This window comes from Papilio polytes, unplaced genomic scaffold, assembly GCF_000836215.1.
Source record: "Papilio polytes unplaced genomic scaffold, Ppol_1.0 DF824180.1, whole genome shotgun sequence".
In the NCBI taxonomy this organism is placed as follows: Eukaryota; Metazoa; Arthropoda; class Insecta; order Lepidoptera; family Papilionidae; genus Papilio; species Papilio polytes.
Genome location: NW_013525024.1, coordinates 264443 through 282761, shown reverse-complemented (window position 1 = coordinate 282761; position 18319 = coordinate 264443). Strand labels below are relative to the sequence as shown.

At 34.7% G+C, this 18319-nt stretch overlaps 4 protein-coding genes across 7 annotated transcripts in view; 2 read left to right on the top strand and 2 right to left on the bottom strand.

The window, feature by feature from the left end:
• Positions 1 to 5568, bottom strand: part of LOC106110967 (probable ubiquitin carboxyl-terminal hydrolase FAF-X) — a 15723-nt gene extending 10155 nt beyond the window's left edge. The window contains exons 1-16 of the mRNA XM_013292936.1: positions 5462 to 5568; positions 4735 to 4807; positions 4531 to 4660; positions 4173 to 4392; positions 3935 to 4087; positions 3537 to 3723; positions 3305 to 3463; positions 3064 to 3217; positions 1870 to 2021; positions 1536 to 1793; positions 1186 to 1284; positions 969 to 1111; positions 668 to 888; positions 457 to 587; positions 188 to 384; positions 8 to 114 (exon numbers count right to left, since the gene is read on the bottom strand). Of these exons, the coding sequence (XP_013148390.1) occupies positions 8 to 114; positions 188 to 384; positions 457 to 587; positions 668 to 888; positions 969 to 1111; positions 1186 to 1284; positions 1536 to 1793; positions 1870 to 2021; positions 3064 to 3217; positions 3305 to 3463; positions 3537 to 3723; positions 3935 to 4087; positions 4173 to 4392; positions 4531 to 4660; positions 4735 to 4776 (2353 nt within the window). The 5' untranslated portion in view covers positions 4777 to 4807; positions 5462 to 5568. The remainder of the gene's footprint in view (positions 1 to 7; positions 115 to 187; positions 385 to 456; positions 588 to 667; positions 889 to 968; positions 1112 to 1185; positions 1285 to 1535; positions 1794 to 1869; positions 2022 to 3063; positions 3218 to 3304; positions 3464 to 3536; positions 3724 to 3934; positions 4088 to 4172; positions 4393 to 4530; positions 4661 to 4734; positions 4808 to 5461) is intronic.
• Positions 5569 to 5753: 185 nt separating this feature from the next.
• Positions 5754 to 7295, top strand: LOC106111169 (DTW domain-containing protein 1). 2 transcript variants are annotated; one of them, XM_013293178.1, is made up of 3 exons: positions 5754 to 5853; positions 6209 to 6463; positions 6548 to 7295. In XM_013293178.1, exons 2-3 carry the CDS (start codon positions 6269 to 6271, stop codon positions 7277 to 7279), a joined length of 927 nt encoding a protein of 308 aa, XP_013148632.1. In that variant the 5' UTR covers positions 5754 to 5853; positions 6209 to 6268; the 3' UTR covers positions 7280 to 7295. The 2 variants fall into 2 exon arrangements, with proteins under 2 accessions (XP_013148632.1, XP_013148633.1); XM_013293179.1 differs by lacking the exon at positions 5754 to 5853 and adding an exon at positions 6051 to 6068.
• A 655-nt stretch (positions 7296 to 7950) lies between these two features.
• Positions 7951 to 11697, bottom strand: LOC106111241 (F-box-like/WD repeat-containing protein TBL1XR1). Its single transcript, XM_013293266.1, has 8 exons — positions 11496 to 11697; positions 11240 to 11389; positions 10993 to 11156; positions 10152 to 10357; positions 9746 to 9866; positions 9464 to 9616; positions 9192 to 9383; positions 7951 to 8990 (listed from the first exon to the last, which is right to left on the bottom strand). The coding sequence occupies exons 1-8, from the start codon at positions 11551 to 11553 to the stop codon at positions 8490 to 8492; spliced, it is 1545 nt and encodes a 514-aa protein (XP_013148720.1). The 5' UTR covers positions 11554 to 11697; the 3' UTR covers positions 7951 to 8489.
• Positions 11698 to 12859: 1162 nt separating this feature from the next.
• Positions 12860 to 18255, top strand: LOC106111214 (gamma-tubulin complex component 3 homolog). 3 transcript variants are annotated; one of them, XM_013293231.1, is made up of 18 exons: positions 12860 to 13062; positions 13265 to 13431; positions 13527 to 13640; positions 13817 to 13946; positions 14269 to 14451; positions 14532 to 14614; positions 14804 to 14921; positions 15092 to 15223; positions 15315 to 15405; positions 15529 to 15683; positions 15852 to 16068; positions 16189 to 16328; positions 16425 to 16631; positions 16833 to 17050; positions 17176 to 17317; positions 17455 to 17569; positions 17666 to 17840; positions 17991 to 18255. In XM_013293231.1, exons 1-18 carry the CDS (start codon positions 12993 to 12995, stop codon positions 18021 to 18023), a joined length of 2490 nt encoding a protein of 829 aa, XP_013148685.1. In that variant the 5' UTR covers positions 12860 to 12992; the 3' UTR covers positions 18024 to 18255. The 3 variants fall into 3 exon arrangements, with proteins under 3 accessions (XP_013148685.1, XP_013148684.1, XP_013148686.1); XM_013293230.1 differs by having other exon boundaries at positions 13817 to 13952; XM_013293232.1 differs by lacking the exon at positions 12860 to 13062 and adding an exon at positions 13092 to 13182 and having other exon boundaries at positions 13817 to 13952.
• Positions 18256 to 18319: the final 64 nt, after the last annotated feature.

Here is an 18319-nt window from a genome sequence, read left to right as displayed (position 1 = left end):
GCGACACTTACCCTCCATAAATAATCTAAGCCTATGAGATCAGCGTCATTAATTAAAAAACTACGTCGCTTAATTTTAATTTTTCCTTCTTTGGAATTAACGATTTTAAAAAATCTGTAAAGGAAAACACAAAGTTAAAAATCCCAAAATTAAGCATTATCTTCAGTTATAAATACGACCAACTCACCTTTCGAAACATTTTATACCCGAATGAGTTAATAAGTTGGGAGGCAAGGTCATCACATTCCTTCTAAAAAATTGTAGATTTATATTCGGATCTAGATCAGGCTCTTCTCCCATCAGCTTACTGAACCATCTAAAACATGCCTCCCGATCTCCGAGATGCGCTGGCTTTTCTGCAAGGCATGCCCATATTTGCTTGGCCTGAAATTCAGTCTTGATGTAAAACGATTCTTACATATACGATGTAAAAACGCAGCTTGTTAGTTGTTATACCTGCTCAGCACATAACCAAAGCTGCCCATCTTTAAGTAAAAATCTAAGAAAGCCCAGTCGTTCATTAACTTGTGCCGCATGTGGATACCTGCCGTCGGGAAGCCAATTATCCCAATCGATAGATCCCTCCTCTAAAAGTTGATGAAACAAATGTTACAAACATCGAAAATCATATGATTTATTTGTTTTTTGGAAAATGTAATTAACTAACCTCGAAATTTCTTTCGCACGCCATCTAAGTAATGGGTGAGGGAGTTAGCGACGAGTATAACGAGAGAGTGCTGCGTCTGCAGGCGGTCTATGAGCTCCTGGCGCGTGACATGCGGCCGCACGCCCGCGCCGCCGCCCGACTCGTACAGGCAGCATATCTCACGCATCATTTTCAATGCAGGCAAAACCCACTTCTCATTGTTCTTTAACTCTCCCACGCATCTAAAATAAAACACAATTTATCAATTTAAATAAAAAAAGTTTATTACAAAGGGAAATATTAAGTAATAATGCACTCTTACTTGTCGAGCCAAATGGTTTTCTGCGCATCCCTGTCCTGACTACAGCTATAATCCAATATCTTGTTGAGATTAACCAATGCCACATCCATTATCTCGGTGCAAACTTCATCTGAATGAGCTAGGTTCCAAAAAAGTACTAATACCTATAAGAATAAACTTTTTTGATTACACACGTACCAATAAAACAATGAAATATTCCATTTTTTCTATACAATACCTTGTTAGCCATGACACCATCTTTATCATCTTCTGCTAGTCTTCTTATGACTTCTAAAAGCTTTTCACTTTGTTTCTTACTTGATGTAGCCCAACTCGCCTGAATATAAGTTGTCATTAAAACATATTACTCAATAAACAACCAAGTTCTTGGAACACAAGCCTTATTGTTATTGGAGTTCACTCAAATATTATTCAAAAATAAGGAAAATCACAGATATAAGCCAACTAAAATATAAGTAGCAGTGGAATTGTACATAATGTTTATAACCAAATTTATCAGGATTGTATAATGTTTTGATTGCGTTGTTAATTTACTTAAAAGCTGAACATCAACAAATTGATACTAGCCTTGAAACAGTCAAAAAGGTGGTCTAATTGATCGGGAGTAAAGTCCCACGCCAGTTTAGCTAGAAGATCATGTAGATTCTTCACAATAGCCTCATGTTTGCCCAGCTGAGCTCTCCATATTGCATCCAAGTCATCATTTGTTAAAGCATTTTCTTTTATCAAGAATCTTAACATTTTTTCTAACCTCTCCACATACTGCGGCTGATGGAGTGAATCACGTAAAACTATATTTACAACTTTATTTTCTCGAATCCAATTCTGCAACATAAAGTATTATTATATTTAAGATAAAATAATTCAAAATATCTTCTTGATAATTATTATAACATCTTACAGTGATGACTATCGGTGTGAGCCATTCTGGTTTTGGTTGTTGTGATATTGTACTTATAAGTTGATTAATTTCATTCAGTGCTGACATCTTCCCATTAAATGATGACATTTGAAGTAATCTCAAGATCATTTTCAGCCTGAACATTTCCAAAGCTGTAAGGGAAACATGATTTTATTCTGTTAACATGATTACAAAAAAAATATCTATGAAATACATTTTTAATGTTAATATTTAAAAGATATGTTAAATCAACAGCCACAAGTAAACATTTCACATAAAATCATAGAGTTGACGATGGAGCAGAGATGATGAGTGGCCACAGTTACATACTGTGTAGCAGCACAGGGGTGGACACAAGACTGCGCCCCTAAGCAGCTACAGGGTGTGCAACAAGACCAAGGATGAACTTCACTTTCTTCTCACTCTTGAAGTTTTCCATCACCTATTAATAAGCATTATTAAAACTAATATAACGCCATTGTCTTAATCAGTTTTATTCCCTTAGCCTTAAATAGCGTTTCCATCCCAGTCAGTTCCGACTTTCAGTTCGGACGATGGTATTGATTAAGAGGTAAAAAATAGAATATGATTGGAATCAATGAATCAACGAAATATTCTACCTACAATGTCCCTTAAAAAAAGGGGAAGAAATCTACAAATCCATTGTAAGTGTTGTCATGTTGACTCAGGAGGTTGGCGTAAAGAAAGTGTATGTGGAGAAAAAGTTAATGTTAAGATGTGCGATAACACAAAAACATGAGATACGAAACAATAAAAATTAAGAACCCTTAACTACCTTAATGAGGTATGGACATGTTATTAAAAACTTAGAATTTCAACATTACACATGAAAGGGAAGGCAGGCATAGGGAAAAAATAATGAATTGTTTGGAAGGTGGCATTATAAGAACAGAGTGATGGACTGCGATGATGGAAGATAGATTAACATGGAGAACAATAGCCCGTCGCGCCGACCCTACGGGAGTAGGATAAGTACGGGAGATGATATGCAGAAAGCCACACCCTATTCTTTCAATTTCGCAAATTATACAATAATGATAACAACATTTTATTGCATTTAATGAAAGATCATAAACACAATTGTTACACAATATACAGAGGACACATTAATATCTTGCAAACATAAAATTCTTAACTTTAGTAAGAAATTATTATTTTTTCCAGAAAACTTACATTTCAGCAGGCTGTGATGTTGTGGTATTTTCACCAGCAGACATTTACATGTTTTAATCAGACAGGAGACACTATCTGTTTTACTTTCAGAGGCTCTGCTCTCCCTTTTTAGTTCATCATCAGTAAGACTTTCCAACATTGTTGGTATGTACTCCTAACAAAAAAAAGACACAAGTTATATCATTAAAGACAATTAAATAATGCTATGGTTTGTTAAAAGTAAAAAATATTAAAGACTTACAATAATAGGTAACAGATAAACAGTAACAGTATGTGGTGTCAACAAGTCATGACACAGACTGAAAGGTCGCAGCAGTTGCCACACACCAGCCACTCGAGTCTCTACACTCACTGACTGTTCCAGTGATGAAAATGGTTCACTCTTAGAAGATATTGTACTCTACAAAAAAATCAATTTAATCAGTAAAATATGACAAATGGTTATAAATTGCCAAATGGTCATAAAGAGTTACCTCTGTTATTTCTGAAGTTAATGGCAAAGTTTCTATAACATCCACTTTATTGTTTTCTTCATATTCTTGTGTTTCTGTTATAATTTTTTCATCATAATTTACAGACATTGTTAATTCAGACTTTTGATAGCCTATTACAGAATCAAATCTTTCTCGTAGTTTCTCGAAACCACCAGCTTGACCAAAGCTATAAATAATAATGTGTTAAAGTACAATTCTTGTTTTTCACAAGACCAATCCTTAACAATGAGAACATAGACAACGCCTTTTCACATAAAATGTTGTTTTTTACATTTCTTCATACATGAAGATACATCTAAACTAAACATGCTTCCTTTAAAACAATGTACACCAAACAATAGTTATACATAATAATCTAATATATTTAAATAACTTACACATTAATGAGATGGACCAGCCATCCTCGAGGTGAACGGTGATCTTGTGATCTTGCAAAAATTTCTGGTTCCTGACCAGAGCCTTGGCCCATATTGCAAGTAGTTGATACTGTCAAACCTTCACAGGTCCGAGACACATTAAATGTGTGAAATCTGTGCAAAATAAACAACATGCAATCACCATCTAATTAATTAATTTTAACAACAAGCTACAAAAATTGTAATAATAAAAACTTACTTGTTGTTTGGATTGAAGGCCATAGACAATAAATGTAAAAATCTTGGATCATCCAATTTCATGGCACATAGCTTCACTAGTTTCTCACAATTTGCTCTGATGCACTGCTGTATGTTACTTTTCCAAGAAGCCACCGCATCATCAGTTAAGATCTTAGTAAAGGCTAATGTGAGAGCATCATTGTAAAATCGCTGGCAGTAAGGATTATTCACATCTTCACCTGAAAAATATATTTAAAACTATGATGCATTAAGTAACTAGAAAATATTGCACATTTTGTAATACATTTCCAATTATATGGGTATTAACAAGTAGTTATTAATGTTTTATATATTAAATCAACTACCTAAATACATACCATTTACAGCGAGCTCAGTGGCAGCTAAAACAAGTGATTCTAATTCTTGTTCAGGCAAAACTGGTACAATCCATCGAGGATGTGTTATTTTTTCTTCTAGGGCTTTAAGGTCAGCCTCGGGGAATGCCATCTATATTAACATAATAAGTCCAACATTTAATCACATTTATACATTATTTTATCAAAATGATATGAAACTCTTACCTCCCCGGGCATTTGCTCTTGTTCTTTCATTGAAATTGTCATTATTTTTTCATGTCTCTATTCATTGCCGCTTCTAGAAATTTATTCACAGTTAGTTTTATATCTCCTTAAAACTTACATATCATAATGTACTAACACTTAACTACAATATTTCTACTGTTCCAATAACGTAAAATGATTCAGTTTGAGTTTGTAGTAAGTATCGAATTGTAATATTTTATCATTGAATTTCTTAAATATTACAAAGAATTGTTGAGTAATAGTTATTTGTGACATTAAATTTATTATGAATCGATTCTTATAAATGTACACCGCGCAAAAACATGATTTGACTGCTCATCACCTCTAATTATATTCATTTAAATATTTTGTATATCCCATATGTATTCACAATATTATTACATTTATCGAAAATGAGAACAAATGTTGGGAAGAAAACACAATCGATAATTTTGGAGAGAAGATGTAGAGTACCAAAACGATCACTTTCAAATACTTCGCAGCACAAATTAGTTCATTTAAAAATATTCGACTAAATACACCATTATTGATGTATTTTCAAAAGGGGAAAAAAATATAAATTCAAAATATATTTCGGATCAGCCGGCGCGACAAAATGGCGTCATACTTCTAAACAAGGCAGATATTCAAAACAAATTTGAATAAGCGTAGAAATACTATAGAAACCACGAAAATATTACACACATAAAGAAAATTTGTTTTTTACCTTCATCAAACGATTAATTTACGAAAAAGGAATTGAAATTAAAAATACAATGCAAGACACTTTTTGACGTACGAACGAAAATAGATGATGAAAAATATATTGATGAAAGAGAGAACTGGATACAGCCACAGACTACATTGTTTAGGTAATAAAATAACTACAATGCACTGGAACTATTTCTTTATTGTAAAAAAACACAACATAAACTTTCAAATACAATTATCGTTTATTAAACAATTACCCACATACTACCATGTTATTTTGAAAAACGTTATTTAAGTTATAAACATTTATTTTTTACAGATCGCAACATCATCTCTATTTAACAGAAGATTCAGGATTCAGCTCAGAAACAGAAACCAAACCACTGATTATTATAAAAGGACAGTTGGGTGAGCTATAAACTGTGGTATTTTGTGTCCATTTAATTTAAGCCATTTTCGCGCTGATGGTTGCGACTGATGACGGTTATAATCATTAATGTCAAACGGCGCGTTTAATGCAACCTGCCATAGATAAATAATAATAACAATACTGGTACTGAAACCTGCCCAGCGCACATGCTCATATCTATCTGTAGAGAATAGAGATCAGTGGCTTACTTGAAGTTAATTTTTTACTTGTTGAATTTTCATTATAAGTTAAACTAATTTGTATCTTTACATTTTACGTCCTGATCGTATTTAATTAGTTGTTAGCACTTGCTTGTGGCTATAGTAAATAGTTGTAAAAGAATTATTTTTTTAGGTTACTTGAGAATTTGTAAATAGTAGCACATAAATAAGTGTAGTAGTTCTTCGATAAACTATGAATCCCAAGAGTCCAGAAGCTAGAAAACGGGAAGGAGATCCGTTTCATGGTCTTGTTATCGCAAATATAGAAATTCTTGACAACATCGAAAGTAGAAGTGCTTGTCCTAACTGTGGAAAGTCACGAATGTACTTTTGCTACACTTGTTTTGTTCCAGTTTCGCAACTAGTCAGTCGTATACCTACTTGTGCTGTAAGATTACTATTTAATGTCTATACTTACTTGTTATTTCTTCCCTATTTTTTTTTTCATTTTAGTTTAATACAAATTTTTCAGTTACCTATTAAAATTGATATCATTAAACATCGCAGAGAAATTGATGGAAAAAGTACCGCCGCACACGCAGCCGTTTTAGCGCCTGATCAAGTTCGTGTTTATACTTATCCAGAAATACCTGAATATGACATCAAAAATGGTAGAACAGTTTTACTATATCCTGGCGCAGAAGCTGTTTCTGTTTCCAGTCTATTTTCAGGAAAACAACCTTCAGAGACATATTCTCAAAAACTACTTTCACAATTACCCCATGGGTATAATGTTGGTACTTTGATGACTAAAACATTGGAAGATGTAGAAATTTTAGATATATACCATGTAAAACAATGGCCAGTTGACCGTGTTATTTTAATAGACAGTACATGGAATCAAAGTCGTGGTATATATGCAGATGAAAGATTACAAAAACTACCCAAGGTAGTTCTCAAGAAAAGACCATCACAATTTTGGCGCTATCAAAAAGGTAGTCCTCGTTGGTATCTTTCAACAATTGAAGCTCTACATCAGTTATTATTAGAATTACATTTATCTGCATGGGGTCGCAGTGAAACTTATACATCTCATCTCACTTTGCAATATCCAATACATAGGCCACACAACAATGACTCTTATTGTGTGCCTTACTCTGGCCAGTATGATAATTTGCTGTTCTTTTTTAAGTTCTTGCATAAAAAGCTACATAAACTGTATGATTCTGAAAATTTGTTAGCATATAAGCGACCTATGACATAAACTATTTTTTTAATCATTTCTTGTTTTAATTATGTAATTATTTACAAAATTAAAAACGAATTTTGAAGGTATATTTGCATAGTATAAAAAAATATTTTCATTGTAATCATTTGAAACCAAAGTCTCACTCACCACAGTAGTTCAAAATCACTGATTTGCTAAAAAATTTTAAGAAACAACTATAAAATTTGAGATTTTAATAGCAAACAAAAATCATGTATCTGAGGAAGTTGTAAAGTTATAATAAAACTACATATGAATACATGTTATAATTTATATACCTGCATACCATAAGATTAGCATAAACAGCTTTTTAATTAAACTAACAATAAAGTAGTTTTCTGAAAACCATCCAAGATAGTTTTTTTAAATACATACATTTTTAGAGCAGTTTCTCTAAAACAAAAAATCATTAATGCAAGGATATTTACATTGGGCAGATGAAGGCTGAAGCTGTCTGATGAAAGATCTTGAACTATTTTATTCAGGTTCTGGTAAAGGTTAAGTTAATCAAATTAAACCTACCCAAAATCAAAATTAGCAACTTGATTTGAAGATTTATTTAAATATAATAAAACCAGCCGATGCTCGCGACTTCGCCAGCGTGAAATTGAAAATAATAAAAAAATATATCCTATGTTACTTACAGATAAATTATATTTTTAATCTTGAAAGAATTTTTTAAATCAGCCCAGTAGTTTTTACGTTAATTGATTAAATACAAAAAGTGCAAATCTTTCCCCTTTATGATTTTGGTATAGAGGACATGTAAAGTATTAAACATTGTTGTTATTGTCACAATATAAGATATAAAAACGACCCAAATTAAGTTCATAAATCTATATGATTTTTTCATATGTTATTATCATAATACAGAGTGGCTGACTAATAATACTTTAAATTTAAAATCGACATCTACAGCATTTATCTCTATAAAACTCAACATTTTAAATCCACATCCACAATCTAATGGTTATTATATATTTAATCATTACAAGTATTATAATAGTTTTATAAAATTTCCTTATCATAAACAACACATAAAACTATTAAGTCAGTGTCTTTAATAATGTTATTACTGCAATCTAATACACCTTGGATATCAATGTATTTTATTCCAGAACACAAGACATATCCTTTTGTTGAATTAATGGTGTAAAGTATTAAAGGTTTTCTGTAACCTTTAATAGTTTACATCATTCTGCATCTGTTATAGCTTGCGCAAGTCTAACACAAATACATTTCCGTCACTAGCACTAGCACCAACTTTAGTGCCTCGTGAATTCCAGCAAACTTCAAATATACCTCCGGTTCCTTTGTAAGAATGAACCAGGCTGCCAGTTTGTGTTGACCATATGTGTACACATTTATCAAATGATCCACTTGCTAGGAATTTTCCATCGGGTGAAAAAGCAACACTATAAACGGGCTCCGTGTGCTTTGTTAGTGTATGTATGCACACTCCTCTATCAACATCCCATAGGCGAACAGTAGAATCGAAAGATGCACTGGCAAGGATTAAATTCATATTAGGGTTTTGTGTGCCCGGTCCTGTTGGAGACCATTTTATTGTGTAAATTTCTTTTGAATGCGCTTCCAAATCATGAACACAGGTATCTTGCTTCATGGACCAAATCTTTAAGGTTTTGTCATCCGAACATGATGCAAGCAACTGTCCTTGTGGATCCCATTTAATGGCATTCACCTCATTCTGTAATAAATAAATAAGTAAAACAATGATTGCCTGTTATTAATATTTTGTCATTGCTAGAAATGAAATTACGTAATAAATGAATGATTTTAAATGATGTTTTAATATTTTTATACACACGAACTATCGAAAACAAGAACTAAAGATTATTGTATTATTTACACAACATTTAATTAGTAGCCATGTGTAGACATTACTTACAGTGTGACCTTGAAAACTCTTGATTGGTTTATCTGCATGCAATCTGCACACATGAATACATTGATCAGTGGAACAAGATGCAAAAGAATTGTTTGTCTGCCAGTCTACATCAAGGGCAGGTGCTGAATGAAAAGAAAATTGTTGTGTGCATTGTCCCGATGCAGCATCCCAAATTATTGTAGTCTTATCAACCTGGAAATGACAAATTAAAGGACCTTTTAACATTATTTTTTTAAATAAATTTTTTATCTTAATTAAATGTAGTATTATACCCCTGCACTCAAAATGTAGTTTCCTCTTTTGTTCCATTTTAAAGCAAATATTGGCCCTTTGTGTTGACCTAGAGTTGAGGCTAAGGTACCATCAGTAGCCCAAATTCTAGCATAGCCATCATATGATCCAGTTGCCAATAAGTTTCCATCACACTGAAAACAATTTTGTCAGTTCATTCTATGTATAATAAATAAAACATTTACTTTAAGTACATACCATTGAACAAAGTATATATACAAGACAAATAAATATTGACATTTCGTAATCACTATCCCACTTACATTCCAGTCTAAAGATGTAACATCCTTATTGCTGGGTACCTCTGTACCTCCTTTTTGAATACAATGCCTTAATACCAGTTGATTTGGTGTTGTGGTGGGATTATCTGACATGTCCCATATCCTAGAAGTTATAATTTAGCATTCAACAATCTTATTATTCATAGTAAATTTTGATAAAACTGAATTTGCATGAACATATTCTAAAATCTTAGTTAAATTAATGTGGGAAAAAGTGCAAAAAGGGATAATCAAAGGTAAAGAAATCAATTTCTTTGATTTTAATTATAAATGAATAACATCAAATGGGCAACTAAAAGTATTTAACTATAGATTCGGCTTTATTTAAAAAATGCAATGTTTGTTATTTCAAAATGACATTACTATGCATTTAATAAAATTAAAATACCTTGCTGTACTGTCACCAGAGCCACTTGCTAATAAATCTGTACTAGGATTCCATGCACAAATAAATACTTCAGATTCATGACCACTCAGTACAGTTGCCTTACTGGCTGGAATTTCTATTGATTGATCAACATCCATAGTCTCAGGGACAGCAGTTGGTGTTGGTATCCCAGTTGGGGTTGGAGCTGTGGTACATGTCGTTGGTGTCTAAAATAAATATTGTGAAAGAAAATAAAAAAAATTAAATGCCTTGTTTTTTCGTTTTCAATACCATAAATTGAAACAGGTAGTAAGTCGAACATATACTAAGGGAAAAACATGATTTTTCAAAATAGTCTATTGTGTAAGGGAGAAAAGACTGTTGTATAAATGCATTATCAAGCATTTAAGGGTTAAGTGCAGTTACCTTTTTTGACTTGGTTTAATTAATATTTAAAACTTTAAAAGTCATGGTAACAGTGAAATTAACTGGAAATGATAAATTATAACAAACCTATGTAAACAATTTAACATTTATAAGAGACATTGTCATCTAGTGAATATGTAAGTATTATTAAATTATTAGATCACCACCACAATATAACAAACATAGTTGATAAATTTAAACATTTTTACTATATGTGGATTATAAACATTTTAAAGGCGGATAAAACATAGCGATAATATTTTCTTCTACTTCCTTTTGTATTGAGGAGACTTTTATTTTTTTTAACCATGTAGAACAATATTATATCAATCAATACCAAGATTTTTTAAGTATAAATTTAAAGGTATTGACATTTATTGATTCTTAAAGATAATTCTTACCTTAAAAATACCAAAAATGAAAAAAAGATTATTACCGTGTCCGTTTTGATACATACATCGACGCCATTCTGTTCACCACCTGAACTTGGTTCTTTAATGGCTTGCTTTTGAGCATTATGAGCGTTTTGACGATTAGCAACTGCATCAGGTGTAACTGCATCAATTAAACTTAAGCTTTCCGTAAGCCTCGTTTCAGTGCCTAAGATAATAACATAACCATTGAAAGTTAATTAACTCAAAGCAATTGCTTACCATTTTCATACCATTGGTCAGCAAATTTACCATTCTCTCCTATAGTTATTTCTGCTTCTGTATATAATAAACCTTTTTGCAAAATGTTAAGCAAAGCTGCCGGTGGCACGAGGGCACCATTGATATTACTTTGAGAAATATGAGACTCGATGCCAAATGTATATGCAGAATGGTGAAAACCTGTAAGATAAATTATGAAACAATTGTATGTTGCAAAGAAACTTATAACAAATATATAATAAAATGTAATGGTGGCGTCTAAGCTAGTATTTATGTCCAAACAGACCTGATTCTTGTAAATAACGGTAGACAATAAAATTAACTTCGTCGATTGAAAAACTCATTTTTATAATTATCCTTACATATAACACTCTATATTATGGTATTAAATTCGTTTTAATCAATTTGTATCACGTTTCATGATAAATATAAATAATTACGAAGCATTACAAAACTGCAGAAATTCATAGAAATGCTTAGAAATACAGAAATGCGAGAATAATCACAGATAAACTCAAAACCACAGATTCAATATAAACAGTCAAAGAGTAGATAGATGATAAGAATGCATTTTATAGGAAGTCCATGAAATTAGAACACCTCGCCATTTTGCGAAAAACCTATGAAACTAATTTATTGTTACAATTAAAATAATTTCATTAAAAATACGTTTCCATAGCACCAATATATTTTTAGCATTCGGCAGTTTGTGGAAATTAAAATGTCAATTGAAAGTTTTCTTTGTGTGTTTTTTTAATGTTATTCCATGAAAAAATACGATTAAAGTGTTTAGAAGTAGCATAAGTGTTAAGTGAGATTTTTTGAATGTCAGAGATATTTTTATCGCTAAAAGGAACGGTGGGGGGGTCCAGTAATATCATTGGAAAATATATATCATCTTGTGTCTGTTGTAATAAAAATGTGTTACCATTTAGTAACTCAAAAAATTCGCCATTCCCAAGGGGACATAATATGTTTAGTTTTGTAATAAAAAAAATGTTATAATTTAATTGACTTTAGTTGTTTTATTACCTTTTCAGTTAACATCGAAGTGATCGACGCCTTAGCTGTAATGTGTTTCCTGCAACTTGACGCATTGCCGTAATGATATAAAATCAACAAGGATTTTAGTTTTTAACGTGAAATATACACTCAGAAATATTACAAGATACTGGCTGTCTGATGATTTAAAACGCACCTGTCGAACCACTCCGCTGGGCATACCCCATAGTTTGAATTGTGCGTTGATTGTAAATAACAATTAAAATTCTAGATAAATACTTATAAGACAATTTCTATAATGTTAAGGCTATTCCTCTTCTTACTCTTTAAAGAGCATTGCTAAAAGTTTGCTACAAACGTTCCTTAGCTATAGTCTTCTCCCCGACAAACGAATTAAGGACATTTCCTAATTACATTGTAAGGTACAAATACTTACAAGTGAAAGTCCTTTAACAATTAGCGTTTTTGTATTCAAAAGGAAAGAATTTCCCTTTAGGGTGGAAATAATACCTTGCTGGTTACCCTAACTGCTCGCATGCGCCCTCTTGTCAATGTCGAAAATATGCCATAATATCCTTGTAGACCTATACTATTCGTATTTGATATTGTGACGTTTGTGGCATACTCTTTGATATTTATCGTTTTATTTCAATCTTTCATAAATATTAAATGGTTTAGATTGTTTTAAATTCGACAATTGGCTGGTGTAGTGTTTGTCTCATTGATAAAATTAAATGTACAAATGTTTCTAAGGCAATGAATAGATTTATAAATATCAACAATGGAATCAATTTCAAGTAATTTAACAATTCTTCTTAGACAATTGTGCGAAGAATTGTCATCTGCACCAGGTTTGTTTCTTTTTTCAAATGTTTTTGAAATTAGCTTGAGTTTTCACTTTTTTGGTGCAAGTTTATTTATGTTTATGAATATTATAAATGATTATTTTAGAGACTTCGTATATAAAAGAGGCTTAGTATATTTCATTAAATTGTGCACTATATAATTTGTTGAAATTAATTTGTTTTAAATATTATAATAAACATGTTACAGATGCCGCTTATGAATTAGCACTATCGTATTTGACCTCAACTAATGGGAAAGGTAGACCAGTTCAAGATGAGAGGTTGTTGTGTCAAAAAATATACAATCGTCTAGCAAGTATCTCTGCACAAGATGCAGATAAATTCACAGAGTCTTATGCAAAACTAAAAAACTCTGTAAGCATAATTGAAAACTATCACTTTAATTTCTTTTTACCCTTATATTAAGTCAAAAACTGCAGATATTTTCTTGATTTTAAATTACTTTTCAGTTAATTTTAAAGCAGCGAGTATCAATTTTGTCACTCCTAATGTCCCTCTCTGACACTACTCATCAAAATGAATCTACTCAACAACTGTTTCCTGTGCCTAATCTTACTATAGCTGTGAGTATTTATAATCCTTTATTATTTGTTCTCCTTTGTTATTGGAGTTTTCTTCCCCACTATATACCTATAAATTTTTTATTGTTTGTAACCCGTGTAGTTAGTACTTTTATTCTTAGAAATATTCAATTTTCTTATTCAAAAGATTCTTTACAAGTTGTTGTTTAATCTTTTAGAATATCTGTTCTGGATCAAGCAATAGTAAAAGTACAATTGGATCAGTCAGTTGGAGCAGTAATGTTTTAAAACAAGGATCAAGCCAAAGTCTTCCTGAAGACTACAGTAATGCCGCAATAGTATTACAAAGTAATGGTAATAAATAAGTATACTATTGTCTGAAAACTTTTTAGTATTTACATTTAAAGCTAAAGGTTTCTAAATGTCAGTACTGACCTGTGTTATGGGGCATACACCTGTCAGTACCAAAATTTACATATGGTAACACATTAAGAATATATAAAAAATTACCAATAGGCAACTGTTACAAGCTAAAAAGTTGCAGATACTTTGCCTCCCTTTAATGTATGAAAGTTGGGTAAGCAGAGAAGCTAATTCAATGCAATTTTGTCATAATTTAATGATTTGAGCAATAAGTATACTAGGTATACAAATGAATGTATGTGTATAGCGCAACCAAGCGAGCGTGCCTGTGTACGAGATGCTGTGCTGGCAGCTACAGGGGTGCGGACACGCAATGCCCTCGGAGTTTCACGTCCATTACAAATGATGTATGCTCGAGTAGCCCAGTTAGGATTTCTTCATGACCGTCTTAAAGAATTCATTGACCCATCTTCTGGATTGATGCCACAAGGTAATTATTAAAATTCATTATTTAAAAGTTGATGTTTGCCTCTTTATTTGTATTTGTTGAATAGAGATGTCTCTTCTCAGGTTTAATGGGCGAAGGATTAGTTTCGGCTGTACGAGATGAACTTACTGAATACTATCGTAGCATTGCTTTGTTACAATCGCAGGTAAACATATTTTATTTCCATAAGTTGGTTGTAACATTGTCATCTTTATGCCATAAAACGAATTGGATTAACAAACTCTAACCTAAAGGTCAAGTGTGAACGCGGGAACGCCTCGCTTGACCGTTTTTCCACATTTATAATCTTGCCATGTTCCGAGCTGAACATACACTGATGTAATTATGAAAACAGGTATGTGAAGGCGAAGGAGGTGGAGGTACATTGCGTCGGGTGTGCGTGTGGGCACAGGAGCCGTTACATCGGCTCACCTGGTTAGCCAACATGGTTCATACTGCTCATCACAAGAAAGGTGAGTTATAATAAGGATCAATTATGTGTTATTTGTATTGTATTTATTAATTATTATCTTTTTGTATTACGTATGGTACATTATTCTTGGTGCCTCGAGCTGAATGAACAGTTAACATTTTATAAAAATTATTTATATTTGAAATCACAGTGTACATTTGTATATTTTAGGTGGTGAATTAGCATCCTGTATTCATCGGTTCGTGGGTCACGGAGACGAGCGTGTGGCGACCCTTGCGCGACGTCTTCTTACTGCACTCACATATCCACTGCTACTCATGCTGACACGGTGGTTACTTCACGGTATATATTACTTTATCATTTTTTTATAGTAGTATGTGTTTACGGTAATTGTGATTTAAGATCTTAATATTATTATGTTATTATATTTTAGGCGAAATAGAAGACAATTTTAACGAATTCTTTATCGAGAGCAGAAACGGTGTGCCGATAGACAGGATGTGGCATGATAAATATAGAGTAAGGTAACGAAAACTGAACTAATATTGCACTTGGATTATATTTTCCTAATACAGGATGTTTTATAATGGTTTAGTTAGAATGTGTCTGTGAAGTGTTTGTTAGAAGTGAGTGTTTGTGGAGTGCAGGGAGTGGATGGTGCCGTCGTTCATGTTGCGCGAGCAGGCGGCGCAGATCCTGGCGACGGGCAAGAGCGTGGTGTTCATGCGCGAGGCGTGCGCCGACGAGCTGGGGCCCAGCGACCACGCACATCACCTGCAAGCGCTGCTTACCCCACACAACGGTATTAAATACACATAACATTTTGCTTGGTAACGAAATAATTGTCAGTTTTAGGCGAGTTTAGTTTGTCGCTTGTTTTCTTGCCATCGTTCGATTATAAAAAAAATAATGGAAAAAAATATTTAAGCCTATTTAGGTGTAATTATACTAATTGTAGATGAGTTGTTAGGTATGGGCACGGAGGGTGCGGAGAGGGAGTGCGGGCGCGCGTGGTGGGAGGCGGAGGGGCTGCGCGCGGGCGTGGCGGCGGCGCACGCGGCGGCCTCGCAGCGGCTGCTCAGCGCGCTCATCTCGCACCACCACCTGCTGGACCACCTCGCCGCGCACCGCCGCTACCTGCTGCTGGCGCAGGGCGACTTCGTGCACCATCTCATGACACTGCTCCAGTCAGTCATCTCTTTACACATATAACTGAACTCATTGATCCTTTCGCCGAATTTAGATGTGTAATATATTACGCTTTGTTTGACTTTGTAACGCAACGATTTGGTCGCGTTGTGTCTCAGAGAGGAGCTGAACAAGCCGGCGAGCTCGCTGTACGTGCACAACCTGACGTGCACGCTGGAGGCGGCCGTGCGCGCCACCAACGCACAGTTCGAGCCTGCGCACGTCCTCTCCCGCCTACACGTCAATTTATATCCGAATTGTACGTTCATTTAAAGCATATTGCTTCGTATGTTGCATTGCAAGTTATATCGCTAGTCGTTTTGAATATGTAATGTTTGTGTGTTAATTTTGTAAGGCGACGGCCGCGAGGACAGCGGGTGGGACGTGTTCGCGCTGCAGTACCGCGTGGACGGTCCGCTGGGCACGCTGTTCCCGGCGACGTGCGCGGCGCGCTACCGGGCGCTGTTCGCGCAGCTGTGGCGCGTCAAGCGCATCGAGCACGCGCTGCACCGCGCCTGGCGCGACCACATCATACTGCACAAACGGCTCAAGTACATGCCCGGTACGTACTGCAGCCCACTGCACCGGCAGAAGGAGGAGCTTCCGACATGCACACTCATCAGACGAAAGGCGGAATTGCTTCAACTTCACGTCTGACTTCTGTGTGGTCGTGGTGACACCGGACGAGCCGGCACATTCGTGCGAAGAGAGTGTGTACAGCTATGAACAAGTAAGAAGAGATTGTTATGTATGTTGAGTGCAGAGGTGTGGGGTCTGATGCGTCGCGTGTCGTGCCTGCGCGCGGAGGCGCTGCGGCTATGCGGCGCGCTGCAGGAGGCGAGCTGCGTGGGCGCGGAGCCCGCGTGGGCGGAGCTGCTCGCCGCCGCCGCCAGCGGACACCACCTCGACTCGCTGCTGCGCCTGCACCACAACGCGCTCGAAAGGCACTCCATACACGCCATGATACACCACACCACACAGGTACTGCGCATTTCAATAACAGATTATTTGATATGCTATTCCAGATGTTGAATGAGCCTAAAATAACTGGCATGCTCGTATTACTGCACCCTTGATAAGTAATTTTATTAACTGAAATACAAAAGGAGCTGCAGTCATACCTGGGCAATGTGTTGAATGAGACGCTGGCGCTGCGCAGCTTCGAGACGACGCTGCACTCCGGCATCCGCGCAGAGCTCGACCGCCGCGACGCCATCGAACAGCTCAAAGCGGAGAAACTTGCCAGAGGTCAGTGCAAATAAATAAGGTATCGCCACGGTCATGAGCATATCATCTAGACGTTTTATAAAAAGATTTATAAAAGGCTTTACAAAAAAATTCTTAATTTTCTTACTACAAAAACTTCAAGTTAAATCATTTTTTAGGTGATTATGCATTTACTGCTGCGGATGAAGTTCAAGATAAAGAAAAAAGAAAAATATTTCTCCAGTTCCTGGCGAACAGAAAAGCTGATTTAAATGTTTGGGCTAGGACATACAGGTAAGATTAAAAATGTCAAAAAATAAACTTAAATTTTTCTATATGTCCTTACGATGTGAAAATTCTTATACTGTATTGGATTGTATGTATTTTCAGGGGTCATGTGACAACTTTGATACTGAAGTTGGCGCTGCATGCAGAAATATCTCTACAAACGTTGGCGTTCCGACTCGACTACAGTGATTTCTACAAACGAGGTGACGCCAAGCTGCACGAGCCACTCACGTACCAGCACAAACGGCTCAGCGAGATTGGACTTAATTTGGCCAAGGTGAATAAATTGTTAATTAAATAATATAAATGATTACATTGTCTATTTTTTCTTGTAGGAATGTTATGTTATTCAATTCAATATTGTGTTCTATGAAGTATCTGATGGCATCCCAATATAATTGATTATAATAGACTATGTTTGATGCAGAGCAAACTCATGAGACGTCCCACAAAGAAGTGACAAGATGCTTTTACGGAGACATCAACTACGAGTATATGTGCACCGTGGTTGGGCTTCGTATGTGTTCGGACCAATTAACTCGAATAATGAACAATCTCATAAAAACTAATGCCTGTCAGAATGAAAACTAAAGACTAATATTTTTTTTAACTGTGAATCAAATGATTGTATTGTAAATGAGACTATATATATATATGTTATTCAATCCAGTAATAAAATTCTTTTTAATGTACTGTGGTCTTTATTTCATTACTGTCTAGTTGTTCTAGCAAGTTCTAGCAAGTATAGTGAACTGA

Excerpts from the sequence above, each read along its gene's own strand:
- LOC106111169 (XM_013293178.1), top strand. The coding sequence starts at position 6,269 with ATGAATCCCAAGAGTCCAGAAGCTAGAAAACGGGAAGGAGATCCGTTT. Across the intron at positions 6,464-6,547 it reads GTCGTATACCTACTTGTGCT|TTACCTATTAAAATTGATAT; the intron begins GTAAGATTACTA and ends CAAATTTTTCAG.
- LOC106111241 (XM_013293266.1), bottom strand. The coding sequence starts at position 11,553 with ATGAGTTTTTCAATCGACGAAGTTAATTTTATTGTCTACCGTTATTTA. Across the intron at positions 11,157-11,239 it reads AATAACTATAGGAGAGAATG|GCACTGAAACGAGGCTTACG; the intron begins GTAAATTTGCTG and ends TTATTATCTTAG. Across the intron at positions 9,617-9,745 it reads TTACATCTTTAGACTGGAAT|TGTGATGGAAACTTATTGGC; the intron begins GTAAGTGGGATA and ends AATTGTTTTCAG.
- LOC106111214 (XM_013293230.1), top strand. The coding sequence starts at position 12,993 with ATGGAATCAATTTCAAGTAATTTAACAATTCTTCTTAGACAATTGTGC. Across the intron at positions 13,953-14,268 it reads AATAGTATTACAAAGTAATG|CGCAACCAAGCGAGCGTGCC; the intron begins GTAATAAATAAG and ends GTATGTGTATAG. Across the intron at positions 14,922-15,091 it reads TACTGCTCATCACAAGAAAG|GTGGTGAATTAGCATCCTGT; the intron begins GTGAGTTATAAT and ends TGTATATTTTAG.